General features: G+C 39.6%; 2 protein-coding genes across 6 annotated transcripts in view; one reads left to right on the forward strand and one right to left on the reverse strand.

Annotated features, from left to right (window-relative positions):
* Positions 1-10,975, reverse strand: part of cobl (cordon-bleu WH2 repeat protein) — a 43,167-nt gene extending 32,192 nt beyond the window's left edge. For 3 of the 5 annotated variants that reach the window (XM_086113186.1, XM_086113187.1, XM_086113182.1), the window contains exons 1-3: positions 10,896-10,975; positions 10,538-10,666; positions 386-568 (exon numbers count right to left, since the gene is read on the reverse strand). In XM_086113186.1, coding sequence (XP_085969312.1) covers positions 386-568; positions 10,538-10,566 — 212 coding nt within the window. In that variant the 5' untranslated portion in view covers positions 10,567-10,666; positions 10,896-10,975. Of the gene's footprint in view, positions 1-385; positions 569-3,770; positions 3,787-3,823; positions 5,126-10,537; positions 10,667-10,895 lie in introns of those variants that run through there. The other 2 variants (XM_086113185.1, XM_086113183.1) reach the window with 2 other exon arrangements.
* Positions 10,976-12,327: 1,352 nt separating this feature from the next.
* Positions 12,328-15,585, forward strand: LOC147203520 (CX3C chemokine receptor 1-like). Its single transcript, XM_086113638.1, has 3 exons — positions 12,328-12,393; positions 12,963-13,124; positions 13,201-15,585. The coding sequence occupies exons 1-3, from the start codon at positions 12,387-12,389 to the stop codon at positions 14,094-14,096; spliced, it is 1,065 nt and encodes a 354-aa protein (XP_085969764.1). The 5' UTR covers positions 12,328-12,386; the 3' UTR covers positions 14,097-15,585.
* The last annotated feature ends 160 nt before the right edge of the window (positions 15,586-15,745 follow it).

Genomic DNA, 15,745 nt, shown 5'->3' on the forward strand with positions numbered 1-15,745 from the left:
AAATATTTCGCAGAGGCCGCAGTTAACGCAGTCGGTGGTCAATGCAAGCCTTATTCTGTACCAGGGTAAAATCCATTATGTTCGACTCGAAAACAAATCAACCCACTCGCGGCAGAGAGGGAGTTAACAGCTCAGCTTCTATCTGTTCACTCTCAGGGACAAAGCCTCTGCTGAGACTAGGAACAGGACCTTTAAAAAGGCCCCACTGATGACCACAAATGAAGACAACATCAAGGACAACCACAAGCACGAGCAAAATGATCTTAAAATAGTGCAGCTTCATGTAGGTATGCAAGATTTTACGGTTTATAATTTTTTTTAAAAAAATGATTTATACTAAACACTGCTATAATTCATGTTGAACATAAAATAGTGTCTTTCTCACCTCCCATCCTCAGTTATATATGTCTGGTATCCCTGCGGTAGTGTTAACTCAAAATCCACAGTGGGCTTCATGATGTTCTCTTTGGATTCCATGCCCGGTGTCCCGCCCGCATCAGATACATTGTTTGCAAAAATGTGACGAGGGGCCACCGGTGGGGGTGGGGCCCGAGCCTTCATTCTCCTCCTAAGTGGCAAAGTGAATAGAATTTAAATTTCAAAGGTCATTAAAATTGTCACAATACACATTATGCAAGAATAAATAAATACATAGGTATGTAACAAATAAACATTGTGGTGACAGTAAATCTGATCCTTGATGGAATTCAAGAAAAAGTCTTTCTGGAACACAAAAAAAAATGACGGGGAGATACCAACATCCACAACAAACTCATAAATGGCATATTTTTGCCCCGTTGCATGCTTGCAACACAATTGCTTCACTTATATCATGTAAGATATAGGGATGGCTAATTAGTCAAAAAGTAAGCATGATTTCAATATTGACTTCTTTCAATCATAAAAACATAATCGAAGAACGCTTAATGTGCCAAACCGTGTGTTAAGTTCCTACAATATGAATGCCCCATGTTGCTTATACGGCAAGCGTACAATGGTGTGTGTGATTCTGCCATTCCTGAGCTTTCTTTGGGCTGCTGACTGTAAAACTGAATGCATAACCAAAACAATGACACACATCGTATGATAAATAAAAATCATGTTTCATTTGAAAAACAATCCCATTGATATGCAAATTAGATTTGGAATAAACATCCAGGAATGATTGACATTAACCAGTATTTACACACAAACATTGGAGGGACACAGAGAAACATACCGAAAAAGCATCGGTCACGTTTACACGCATTAAATTTACCCTTTTCAGTACCAGAAGATTAGCAAAATTTTGGTTGAACAAGGCCACGTGAACACCAACAAAAACCTGAATATGCTCATATTCTCTTTTTTAAAAACCTAAATAGGACCCTTGGGGTACTCCTTTTCGAACCGGAATATTTGGTCCAATCAACATGCATCACATTCTCTCCATTGAAAGGAACATTAATTTACGTTTTGCACATATTCGATTGGCAAGGAATCTTGAGCACAGGAACAACTTGCATGTGGCATTTTGTGCACAACCCACCAGAAATGCACAAGCAGAGATAACCAAACCTGGGGAAACTCAGACATAGTACAGCACCACATTTTTGGGAGCGAGGAGGAAAACAACGACTTCATTAGTGTGGTGAAAGACATGAATGTTTTTATTGACAGAAGAAAGTATAAAAATAGCGATCCTTAAAGTTACGTGTAACTGGATTTGTACGAATGCTAGACAATATAAAGTGCCGCTGGAAGACGCTATTAAGTACTGCTGGTGGGTCAGTAAGTCAAGTCAGCTTTATTGTCATATATGTTGTATGTACAACCACAGTGAAACATAAGATAAGATAAGATATCCTTTATTAGTCCCACACTGGTGAAATTTACAGCCTCCAGCAGCAAGAATGTAGGCAGAAAGAAGAAGAAAAAACAAACAAACACCGTCCAATTAAGTGCAATATAAATACAAAATGGATAAATCGCAGTGCTATTTACAGTTGTTTTCCACATCATTCAATTATTAAATATTATTGTTGCTATTTTTTATTCAGCAGCCTGACAGCAGTTGGTAGGAACGAGCGTCTGTATCTCTCCTTCTTGCAGCGCGGCTCTGGCTCTGGCCTCTGTCATGCAGTGCATTGAAAACACACACAGCTAAAAATAAGGGCAGCGAAACAACTGAACTGCATAAAAAAAGACAGACATAGATATACAGTATAAATATAAACAAATAAAACAATAAATAGCAATCAACAAACAGAGAACCAATGGCACTTGTGATTATTGCACAAACAAATGTTATCAACCCCGGACTGTTCATTATCCAATGCGCTGCCACTGTTTGTTTTTTTTTGTTTTGTTTTTTTATGACACCTACTTATGTGTGTCGCAATTTCAAAAATGATATCCCAATTGATTACAATTACGATAAGTACATGAGTAACTCTGCGTGCTCATGCATGTAACCGGGTTATTCCCAAGGTTTTGGAAACCAGAATTTTGACGCCATATAAACATTGTCATAGATTCTTCTGAATCTTTGAAAAAAAAAAATAGATTAATAATCCTAATGTTAAGTGTGTACTCCGTGCATGCGCAGCACGACACTGCCACGAAGAAGCCACCACATGCGCAGCAGGAGCACAGGGCATATGTTTGTATTCAGGTTTTTATTGCTATTATGTTTGGATATTATTTTACTTTATTACTTATTTTCTTGTTGTTCTATCAAGCAATATTTAAAGGTGAGTTGATTAAAGGATTCTAGGATTTTTTGTTTTCATACCAGTGTATATTTCCACATGATATGGCACAAAATAGGATACCCAAGGTCCCAAGTTAAACTAGGGAGTGCCAAGACTTGTCAAACTAACAATAGAACAACAAAATAAAAAAGAATATGGTAATGAGATAAGTGAGATGCTTATTCCTGGTTTGAATGTGTGTAAAGATGCTATGCAGTAAAGGTTAAGATGCAGCAGAATGAAAATGCAAGAGGCTGGAATTGCACATATTTGATATTCAAGTAATTTTGTAATTGACATAAAAAATAAGAGCGTTCAAGAATAAAGTATTCAATGAGCAGCGATGAATTACCAATGGGACTGATAGTTTTGGTAGCAGAATACATTCTGAAATAAATGAATAATAATTTTTTATCATCAAGACTTCAACACCAAAAATAATCTTGATTTCCACCCTATAACTGCCCAGCCCTACAGTCAAGAACATCAGAGATGATCCTATCACAGGTGTCAAAGTGCGGTCCTTGAGAGCGGATGTCCTGCATGTTTTTGTTTTCCATCTGTCCCTGCTGCAACACACCTGATCCAAATGATCAGCTCATCAGCAAGCCCTATAAGAGCCTGATAGTGATCCTGATCATTAGAATTAGGTGTGTTGCAGCAGAGAGACATGGAAAAACATGCAGGACACCGGTCCTCGAGGACCGGACTTTGACACCTGTGCTTAGATTGTCAAGATGATGCAAGCATTGACAGTTAATCGTTACACTAACATTACATGCTTTATATACAGTATATATTTTTTAAACTACGGCAAAAAAAGGAGTAACACTTATTACATCATACAGTCGAACACTTAATACCACCAAAATTGTGACAACAATGTCCGAGCATTTCAGTTTGAAACTGTCAATGTAGCTAATGTAAAGGTGTAGAATGAGCCAGAACATATTTAGTGTGCTGATGAAAATCATAAACCTGTACTTCCCGCTGATTTCCAGAAACAAAACACTAATGCTATTGTATAACTCCACATACCTCATTCCAGTCTCAACACAAGATAGATAACAATAGGAAAACATTCCACTTACGTCAAGAGTCCTTGTGTCGATTAAATGTTCCACAATTGTTGACTACCCAACTGTTTATATTTCCAGTTCCAAGGATTCTTCACTCTCATGACGTGTGTGTGTGTGTGTGTGTGTGTCAGTCAAGGTATTTCTCTTCAGCAAAAAGAAGAAAAAAGTCAGACTATGTGAATGACCGCTCAGCAAGCGGACTCTAACCTTACGTTAAACATTAACGGCAAAGTAAGATATCAACTAAATCATTCCACAAATGTTTTACAATGATTTCAACATTAGATATAACATGTTGTACAATTTGATGACAATGCACTGCAATCAATGAATTTGAATACTGTATGTGTATTAAGTCACCATGGTGCATGCATGAAATCAAAAATATTACAACAGATATCCATAGAAATGCATGATCCAAGATAACAATAACATCATATTTACACGTCGCAATGACAGTAATCCAATTCCAACCCCAAAATAATCAATAAGGGTGATAATGTGGTGAACATAACTATTGAATGTTCCCTTTTAGAGGGCTTAAAGAAGCGGTAGGCATCGGTGAGAGCAAATTCTTCAATAAAAGATTGCATTACCTTGGCAGACTCAAAACCACACCTACACAAGTGTGTAGATACGTACACTTCGGAGGAGACTCTACTGGACTGCGCATTCTTAGTTGTAATCTCCTTTCATGTATTGGACACGATGCAAGTGACAAACAATGGAACATTGAATTCAACCACACCTTACACACCAATCACACAGACAAGCAAATGCATGCAAACTTGCGTGCGTGTGTGTGTGCGCGCGTTCACTCTCTCACACGCACACACACACACACACACACACACACACACACACACACACACACACACACACACACACACACACACACACACACACACACACACACACACACACACACACACACACACACACACACACACACACACACACCAAGCCAGCATGCCCCTTGGGTGCCATGGAGAAGGCATCTCCATGGAAACCTCTGTACCACTTGACTTCTGCCATAAACACAAGTGACCGAGCAGCACAGAGAGGAAATAAGAAGCAGCAACCTAATAAACAATTTAATGAACAAATTACACAAACACATGAAGCATGTTGAGGCATACAGCCTGCTGCAATGTGCATTGATGCTCCTGTTGCTGTGCCATGAAGTAAAAGGGGAAAAAACAAAACAAAACAAAAAGAAAAACATACGACTATGATGCTCCAAGTAACCCACTATTCATGACCAGAGGTGAGCAATTTAGTGAATGTTGCTGGTCCATCATTCATCAGCCGCCCGGGCACCCATTGCAAACAAACAAACAAAACACACATAATAGTCCAACAGATGAAAAATCAAATGTGATTAAAATGGTAAATGGGGTGCACAATATATGATTGCATCTGATAAGCTGTCTGCCCGAAGAGCTATTCAAAGACACACATACTTATTTGCCAACTTAATCTATTGAACTGTTAAGTACAGCAGGAGCACGCTCCTAATGACTCCTAAAACACCCAAAAGTTTTAATTTAAAGTTTAAAATGGCTTATTTAAACAGGAGCCAGCTCCACATTGTAGCCCAGGGTAGAATTCAACCCAAGTTGCTCGCACTCCTGCACTCGTTTATAAATGCGAATCATCATCGTCTTCTTCGCCTCCTCCCTCTTAGTTCATTTGTGGATTACAGCTCTCTCGTGCATAACGCCACCTACTGTACAAAAAGCGCAAAGCATTTCCATATACAGTATATACTCAATGCAGTCCACTCAACCCCACGAACAAACAGACTGGACAGGTGGGGCATGTTGAGCTGTCAGTCGTCAGCGAAGGGGGCACCTGTCAGTGACAGACAGTGGTCCGTCGGTGACTAGACCCGGTTACAGTATTCTTAACTGTGCTTTTTAATTCCGAAAAATACTAAAACAAATATTAGGATGAACACTAACAAAATATTAACCAAACTTACATAAGTGTAGCAGTTGGATTGAGTGTGAATCAACATTAACACAGTGTAACAGAGATGACCCAATTCACGTGTCAAAATAACAATATAAACTCGATAGAGTTGAGACTGAGTACTGACCGAGATTGAGTAGAGACTGTATATGGCACAATGGACGATGTTTATTATTTTTTTAATGATACGAAGGATCATTTCAAAATACGATCTCGCACAGCAAGGATGACTTCCTGTGCCCATGTAATGCATGACTGGCTCCTAGTCATGCCTCTGGCACAATGTACTGGAGTGAGACAAGATGGTTTGCCTAAGATTGTGAACCTTTTTGTTCGCCCAACATCTTAATTTTATTGCAAGTTTGAAACGGGAATGATGAAGTAAAAGACTTGAGTAATTTATCCAAGACCGTGAACAGAACTGTTAAGGGTGGAACTGACTATTACTTCGGTCTTTTATAATTTAGCCACCAGGCCAGTTTAGTAGCAGGTTTGGTACCCACCCCGATTAATGAGCATGAAGTGTTTGCGTTGCTGCATCTTTACACTGTCCTGGGAATGTGAAGGCACAACAGACAATATGTGAATGGGAGAGAATGTGTATTTTGCCACACTCCTCCCTGTTTGCAAACACCATGGCTATTTTGTGTTTGAGGGTTTCTTTCACTCGCAGCGCAGTTGGTCAGGCTTCCACTCTTAGAAAGCCACATACCTCAGCGACTAACATATGACAGCGGGCTTCCGAAAATAAATGACTAGCCCATAACAGCTGCACAATATAGTCCACAGGAGATGCTTGACACTGCTCACACAATAAAAAGGAAAGTTCTTTTGCCCTATTAACAGGTGTCTGCCAGTGTTGTGTTTCGCCAGGAATGGGTTGCTCAAGAATGGAGTCCTTGCTCTGGAGCTCCTCTTTATTGTCTGACTCTAAACCGTCAACACTTACAACGCTGGCACACACATTTTACCTGTGCGAGAACTAAGTGCCTGTCAGAGATGAAGTACAAATACTTGATGTATGTACTGTACCATAACAATGTATAACTTCCTTCACATTTCTCTCTGCATTCAGAGATGCATTTGCCCATCTCATGTGCAAGAGCTGTACTAGAAGGTAAATTGGGGGAAAAAAGTGCAACTGCCTTTGGCAACAGTTGCTGAGCTCATGGCTAACCACGTGAAGGTCTACCAAGGACAATTGTGTAATGACAGTCTTGGGAGAAGAGGTTTTATTTGCATCCTTCTCACATTTTCCCATCATTTGAGATGCAGTACAATACAGAAAAACACAGTCAATCTTCTTTGGGGCAAATGCCGGACTGATACAAATGGTGTCCAAATATTCTACACTACTTGGTTTTATAAAGTGTATCCAAATACTAGACTCACATTTTAACTTCAGTGAGAATAGCATATCCAAAAACAGTAAACCCAGCAACCAGGAAATAAGCAGGTCTGTAAAAACAACACATTTGGAAGCCAATAATTATGGGTTTGTGCTGGGATTGGGAGACACTCATTTGTAATTCTATGCTTCGTACTTGCAAATATCTGTCCAACCAGTTTATGCTGTCAGTTTTTTTAATAGCTGAGGAGTTACAAAAGCCTGAAAAGATCCATTTTAAGGCTATGCTGCAAAACTAAAAATTGAGAAATTCCTTCGTCAAAATGGGGCGGGCGGAGATTTGTTTGAGCATCGTCAGGATTCTTAACTATGAGATGGAAGAAATCTTACTGTTTTCTGAGGTGGAGGTTCAGTGAGCATTTTCAGTTCTTTAAAAGGAAAACCTTTTCTGTAGATTGACACAGATGCACATATGGTACACTCTGATAACGCATGGTTTTTAAAAATGTGAATGCAAGTCTTGGTCAAATGCTTTGGACAACATATGGTGTCGATAAAGTGCTACTAAGTGTACTCCATTTACCATTATGATCAAATTGCACTTTGGATTATTGGACTATTGTGACATGTTTTTCAGCATAAGGACAATGAATAAATCATTTTAATTGATTTTGGATTTGGTGGTGAAATGGTCAACTAAAATGCAAATGCAAATGTGGCCTAAGAGTGGAGGCTCTAATGTTTTTTAATCAATGTTTCTGTTGAAAAGAGTTCAAAATGTATTTTTTATTTCATCCAAAGTATTTTCATTAGTATCATTATAATTTTCCGAATATGAAGCAAAAGAGTATGACGATAAGCTATCAGCTATATTTATAATTTTACCAGTTGATAAAAAAGCAAAGCTTGTGGTTAAAATGTATGAGCTGTGCACGCCTTGCCAGTCCATTCAAGTGAATCGGAGCAAGCCTCGCCTTTCAATATACAGACATTTTGCTCATCGTTATTATCATGCACACCCTATTTCTGTAGCAACCTTCTGTGTTCCATGACTGACGTTATCTTTTTGTGGATTAAAAAAAGTACGAGCCTCAAAACGTGATACAGGCTGGCACAGTCCACATCGTAGAGTCCACACATTACCTCACCCAAAGGGTGGGGAGGAGTGCCCAACTGTAATTTTTTGCAACAGTCTGGGCCAAGTCAGGTTCAGAAGAATTATGCCCTGTACGTGCATAATGCGCTGAAGACACATAAAGCGTCAAGTAGGCATGGATCAATTTCTGGTTTGACGGGTTACAGCGGTTTTATAAAGTAAAGGTTTCAATCGTACCGTTTGTCAACAGTAAAGAGTCGTTCTTTTCTTTTTTGAGGGGACTTCTAAGCAGGGCACAATATGATTGGCTGCTTGCAGAGTTAATTGGACGCCAGCGCCTTTTTTTCCCCTCTTTCTCAATAAACAGAGAGTGGAGGGGTGAACAATTATGCGAGGAGGATCACAAGGAGGTTAGATGAAAGACACACGGTAACAAGGATGCCTTTGGAATAATGTGCATTGCTTTAAAAAAAATAAAACTAAAAAATATGTCCATTTGTAGGTACCGGTGTATACTGACTAATTAGCCCCAAGGATCATGCTGGGCTGTCCTCAAAACACAACAAACATTTCTATCATAGCATAAAGTTATTTATTGTTAAAGCACAATTTGAGTACAATGTCAATGTATTTACTTTTTTATTTATTGATGACTGATTTGTCTTACTGTTTATTGTGCATGTTAAATTGCTCCATGTACAGCACTTTGTATGCAGCGATGGCTGTTTGAAAGTGCTCTATAAATACTGTTGACTTGACTTGACTTGTTTTTAATTTAACTGTTGTCCATCCATCCATCCATTTTCTGAGCCGCTTTATTCTCACAAGGGTCGCGCCGGGGTGCCGGACCCTATCCTAGCTGTCTTCTGGCAGTAGGCGGGGGACACGCTGAACCAGTTGCCAGCCAATCGCAGGGCACACAGAGACGAACAACCATCTGCGCCCACACTCACACCTAGGGACAATTTGGAGTGTTCAATTCGCCTGCCATGCATGTTTTAGGAAAGTGGGAGGAAACCGGAGTACCTGGAGAAAACCCACGCAGGCATGGGGAGAACATGCAAATTCCGCACAGGAAAGCCAGATCCCCTCATCATCTGATATCTGCGTATTGCACAATACACTACCTCACTTTACCCACAATAGCCACAAGTGCCATTGTTTATGTTGTTTCTATTGTTTATATTATCTATACTGTTTATACTGTTCACATTACATTACATTAGCTGCTATCTTGTCTTAGCTGTGTGTTTAACACACAGCATGTTTGCACTGAGGAGGATTGAGAGGAAGAAATTTCATCGATGCTGCATGTCATACATAAAGCATATTTGACAATAAAGATGACCTTGACCTTGACCAGATCGAACCCACAAACTGCACTGTGAGGTTGATGCGCCAACCACTGGAACACCGGGCCACCCTTGATAGCTGTGAGTAAGTTGAAATGAAAACACTGCACTTTACAGATCCTTTTGAAGCTACACTTTTCTTTTTCTCATAAAAAGCTTAGTTTTCACTTTTAACTGAACCTATACTAATGTCATTCTCAAAATATCTGGCAAGAGTATCGAGATATGAAATTGTGTCCATTTTGCCCAACCCTAATCACCAGCCAGCAGGTTGACTAGCAGTGTTCATACATTTGCTGGCAGAAACAATGATGGTATGACAGAACTCAAAATCCCACAGCCAGAAAAAAGAAGCAACTGAATTGATTTCAATAACATGTGCTTTCCTTCGTGAGTTAGGTCAAAAGCTCAACAACTGTTACACCCACTTGGTGTAAACTGGAGTTAACTGCCACTGGCAATCAGTTCAATCATGATAACAGAATAAGAATAAAACCACAGCAGTTGAATTTGGTGATTCTCCAGTAGCACACAAAAAAACGATGTTCTCTCTCTCTCTGACAACGGAGGCCACAGTTAAGCTATGTTTGGCTCGCCCATAAGGAAAGGGGGGCAGCTTCATCATGCTCATGCTGGAACTCTCTGTTGTCAGGAAACTGCAAAAGGGCGTCATGCAACCAACACAATAAAGTGCTGTCATGCAATTCTAGACCACTACTGTACTACTTCTGTAGTAGTAATCTAAATAAATCTGGAGTATATTTTCCAGACAATTAAAAATTAACAACGGATACGTATTTTTGTGCATTTTAAAGGAAGCTCAATCAAAACGCACCTGTTAGTGGTCCGTGCGGTTAATTACTCTTGACAATAACGAACATATAACTTCAACCTGTAACCAATGACAGGACGAGCCAAGTCCAACTGCAAAAAAGCAACAACTTTTGATGACTTACCCCGCCGTCGATTCGAAAGGTTCGGTCATTGCGGTGAAATCCAACTTGAGGTGATCACTGCGGCGCTCAAGAAGGGTCCAAAGCTCCGCTACTTAACCCAACCTCGCTGGATATCCACCATACTTGCACCTAATGCATAGCACAACCAGACTGAATTAATTCGCTTCCAATACAAATGACGTATGTAACGATTGTGGTCTATTCCATCATAGGGTCAACAAGTATGTGTGCAAAGATGACGGCACTTGCGCGTAAACAAAGAATTTTGTTTTGGAGGCCAATTACGACACAACAGTAAAAACAATGACGTTTTTTTAATTAACTTATTTCATAGAAGACGCCTTCGCTTGCTCATTACCCCTTTTCCGTACGGTGTCAAATCCACTTGATATAATCTTAACGCTCCCTCAGTTGATTCAGTCGGAACCAAACCCAAGTGTGTACAGTTGTAAACGTCCGGTTTGAGGTTTCGAAATAAAAGTATTATCCCGCCTTGGTTTTTGTTTGTTTGTTTGGGGGGGGGGTTGTTTTGTTTTGTCCATCTTAATAAATCATATAACATTATGAAGAGTATCTTAGCTTGTTACGTTAAGAGCAAAAATGTAACCCAAGTTACTCGTGTCACCACTGTGGCTGAGGTATATTATCGCACAATGAAACGCCTCCTCTGTAACCTTTGTTTTTACACAAGTATCCGTTTTGGACCAACTATTCAATTCTAACTTGATCATACTGTCTCCAAACCTGCCTTCGTCAGCAGACAGCGGGTCAATCGTTGCATTCAGTTAGCGGTAGGTGGAGTTGGACAGAACGAGTTCATATGCACTGTACAGGGATATAACCTGTAGTACCCAATTCTGGGGTACGCACGACCCCCCCCCCCCTCCACAAACACACACACACACACACACGCACACAGAAACGTATTGACTATTTGGTGTTGTTTTTTTCTTTGGTTTGTGTATATTGTTATATGTAATGTAATATATATGTATATTGTTTTGAGTTCAAATATTCGATATCAATGCAGTTGTATAGTAATGTACTTGTATAGTAGTGTACTTGTAATTTTTTTCCATAGTTTACTTTGAAAAGGCTGAAGGCCAAGGTAAATAAATATGAACGGTCCTTTAAAAATCGAGGAAATGCATCAGTAGCCCCTCTATAGCAGATAGAACTTAGGCCATCAACTTCATGGTAAATGAGCTGTCACTTATTTAGAGCTTTGACACTCAAAGCGCTTTACTGTTTCTACATTTACCAACTGATGATGCAGAATCAGGAGTTCACAGGGTTCCAAATATTGCTCAAGGACAGTTCAACAAAGTTACAATGGCCAGGATGGAACCCTCAACCTCTGGGTAGTGAGATGACCCCTGTATCACTGAGCCATACCGCCCCCACTTCATTCATCTGTCCATCCACCCATCCATCCAGCCATCAATGTTCTGATTAAAAAAACAACAACTAATAAGTCGATGTAGGTTAATAGTTTTTTGACTTCTTCCTATTCCCTTTGAGCGTAGAACCCATACTGGACCAAGATATGCATGGATCTGTTTTTTTTTTTGTTTTGTTTTGTTTTGTTTTTATGTATTTGATGTTGTGTTTATCTGTTCACTAAATTAAGCAATCCATCAATAAAAGTAGGTGAATATATATGCTTGTTGTTCTTCTTCCGTTATTTTGGTTATCTCTGGACACCAAGTGTCACACTTGATAAGGATCTAAATACAGGAAACAGCAGCCGCGTATATGTTCCTTCTCACCAGTTGTTAATAGTGAAGATACAAGGGCTTGACAGAGATCAAATAGTAGCTGGAGCCCTGACGGCCAGACATCAGTCATCATGTCAGGTGAATACACTTTTAACATTTTAGCAATTACACTTTGGGACATCAATCATTGAATGATTACAGTATATTAGCATACAGAATGCCTTTTTGTATTTGGGGATGTGTTCTTGTGTCACGGTTACAGCGTAGTTTTGCATGAGTAACATGGGCCATGAGTGGATTTGGCAGAAGTAAAGTATTGTTTTGTATTGGTTGAAACAAACAAAAAAACGATCACTTTAAAAACACAAATTCCTTGACATCTTACTGGGACAAACAACCCCTTCAAGTATTGTATGGCGATAGCTCAAGAAGGAGCAGAGTGAAATAAAGTAAAATAAAATAAAACAAACCTATGAAACAAAACAGCATTTATGACCAAGTATTAAAACATGTCCCAAGCTTGTGAGGTCCTACGGTTTCACAGTTACTGTGATTCAGATACTGTGTTTTAGTCACGCAGGACCATCGTTGACTAGTTTTTCAAGTAATACTGTGAGCTCTGGTTAAAAAAGAAAAAAAGAAAAAAGATTCCTCAGTTATCACCACATGCACATGATAGGAGGATATGTCAAACCTTGTCTCTGCAGAAGCAACTGTGACTGTGACGGCGGTGACCGAATATGATTATTCAGACTACTATGAACCTGGAATTGAAGTGGATTCTCCCTGCGACAGTGGTGGCATGATCGACTTCTGCAGAGTGTTCATCGTTATTCTCTACTCTTTGGTGATCAAATTTGGCTTCATTGGTAATCATCAGATATACTGCTTGATGAAAGATCCGGGCATGTTCTCCTGTTCACATGTTTCCCTACATCTTTCAAGGTAACGTCCTGGTGGTGTGTGTCCTGATTAAGCATCGGAAGCAGACAACAATGACAGATGTCTGTCTGTTCAACTTAGCTTTGTCCGATCTTCTCTTCGTCGTCACGCTTCCATTCTACACACATTACACTCTGGTCAAGCAGTGGACCCACGGTGACTTTTTGTGCCATTTAATTGGTGGTTCCGTCAGCACCGCCTTCTTCTGCAGCATATTCTTCATGGTTGTCATGACATTGGACCGCTACATGGTGATCATGCATGATGCCAAGGTGGTCAAATACCGAACTGCGAGAACAGGGTTCATTCTCACTGTGGCTGTGTGGTTGCTGAGCTTCTGCGTCTCCCTTCCTTCTTTCATCATCACATCAGAGACAATGCAGCCTCATGGGCTAGGTTGCACTTATGAACCAAAGAATGCTGCCTGGGAGGTGTACACTGTTGCGACAAACAATATTTTGGGACTGGTGCTTCCTCTGCTGGTGATGGTGCTGTGCTACTCCAGGATCATACCTGTCCTGATGAGGATAAAGAGCGCAAAGAAGCAACGTGTTGTCAAGCTGATAATTTCAATCATGGTTGTCTTCTTCCTCTTATGGACACCGTATAACATTTTACTTTTTCTCAAATTTTTGCATTCTGAATGGAATTTCCTAAATGACTGTGACTCTTTGAAACATTTGAAACTCTCACTATCAGTCACTGAGACAATTGCGTTCACTCACTGCTGCGTGAATCCCATCATATATGCCTTTGTTGGACAGAAGTTTATGAGGCGTGTCTTGCAGCTGATTAAATGTGTGCCTGGAATTTCGATCTTCCGCAGGCGTTCAACAGGCTACTCTTCCCGGAAGAGTTCTGTCATGTCCAAGTCCTCTGAGAGCATGTTTATCATGTAACTTGAATTACATCCATCAGTCTGTCTGCCCGCCTGCTATTCATCTATATCTATTCATCTATTCATCTATACATCCATTCATCCTTTCAGCCAGCCCAGTGTCAAAATGTTTGGTCTCAGTCACAGGTTGAGGGTCCTCAAACTATGACCCAAAATATACAGCCCAAAACTATTCTGTGGAAGACGCTGAATTTGAAGTCTGGATAGACAGCCTTCAAAGCTGAGACAGGAGTGGATCAAAAGTCATCATTAACAAGTGCAGAACTTACGTTTTGTTGAGATTTTAACTGCAGGGATTCCTTCAAAAGGTTGTGAAAAAAACTGTTCAGAATTGGTGACATTTTTATTCAGGTCAAGTGATTTTTTTTTAAGTAATTGATAAAAGTAATGAATTTAGTTTGATTATAATTTTAATACATTTTGGTTTATATTACTATCCTTGTACATCCTACCCTTGGCCCCCAGTGTCTTATCTCAAGCAGACAACCTCGAACTTGGGTTTTGAATTGGACAGTGATTTTAAATTAAACCGACTAGTCAGTGCTGTTGTTAAATCCAGCTTCTTTCATTTTAGGCAGCTGGCTAAAGTCCTTACCTTCCTTCCTTTCACAGCAGCACTTAGAAACAGTAATCCATTTCGATAATACACTTTATTTTGGAATTAGCCAGTCTTCCTTCAAGCGCTTCCAGTCAATCCAAATTGCTGCTGCTCGCCCCTTGACTGGCACTCATAAGTAGGAGCACAGAACAACTACTCGGGTGCCCCTTCACTGGCTCCCTCAACATTTTAGAGTTCTTGTTAGGATTCTATTATTTGTTTTCAAATCTTTCAGTGGTCTCAACCCACCATACCTCTCTGAGCTCCTCTACTTCAACGCACCTGCCCGTTGCCTCAGGTCTGTGGACCACATGCTACTAAAGGTACCAAGGACGGAGCGAAGGCTCAGAGAAGATCAAGTCTTTGCTGTTGCTGGTCCTTCCCTCTGGAATGACCTTCTATTAAATGTCAGTCAAGCCCCCCTGTCCATTTTTAAATCTCATTTGAAGACACATCTTTATTCTTTGGCTTTCGACCCAATATGAGACTGGCACCGTTTTATTGTTTGCTGGTGTCTACTGTATATATAAATTAGTGTCATTGATTTGTCTTTTCATTTATTGTTTTCACTTTCTTCTGTTGTATTATTGTTATTGTATGGTATATGTCAGGTGCTTTGTTCCAACTGCAGCTGTCGTGAAATGCGTTGTACAAATAAAGTTGTATTGTATTGTATTGTATTATAATTGTCAGGTTTTTTTCAGTGACCATAATGGATTGGTTTTTTTTTTGTTTTGTTTCGTAGAAAAACCTTACCAACAATTGAGCCTATGCATGTTGTTTGATTTATTTGTCAAATGTGTTTTCAATAGCATAAACTTCAATATGTATACATTAATCATGAATAGTTTGTTATCCGATCATTTGTTGCACAATTGTAATTTTCCAAAGAACTGGCTTCAGATTAAATGTTTTGCCTCCACGTATTCAGAGTTTGACATTTTTTTTTGGAGCACCAATATTATCAATATCAATAGTATTATGTGCATCATAACACCTTCAATTCAGAATTCTTCAACGTGATGTGAAAAATGTGTGTAATTCAACTTATT

This window comes from Hippocampus guttulatus, chromosome 6, assembly GCF_054856545.1.
Source record: "Hippocampus guttulatus isolate MCC_2025c chromosome 6, RoL_Hgut_1.0, whole genome shotgun sequence".
In the NCBI taxonomy this organism is placed as follows: domain Eukaryota; kingdom Metazoa; phylum Chordata; class Actinopteri; order Syngnathiformes; family Syngnathidae; genus Hippocampus; species Hippocampus guttulatus.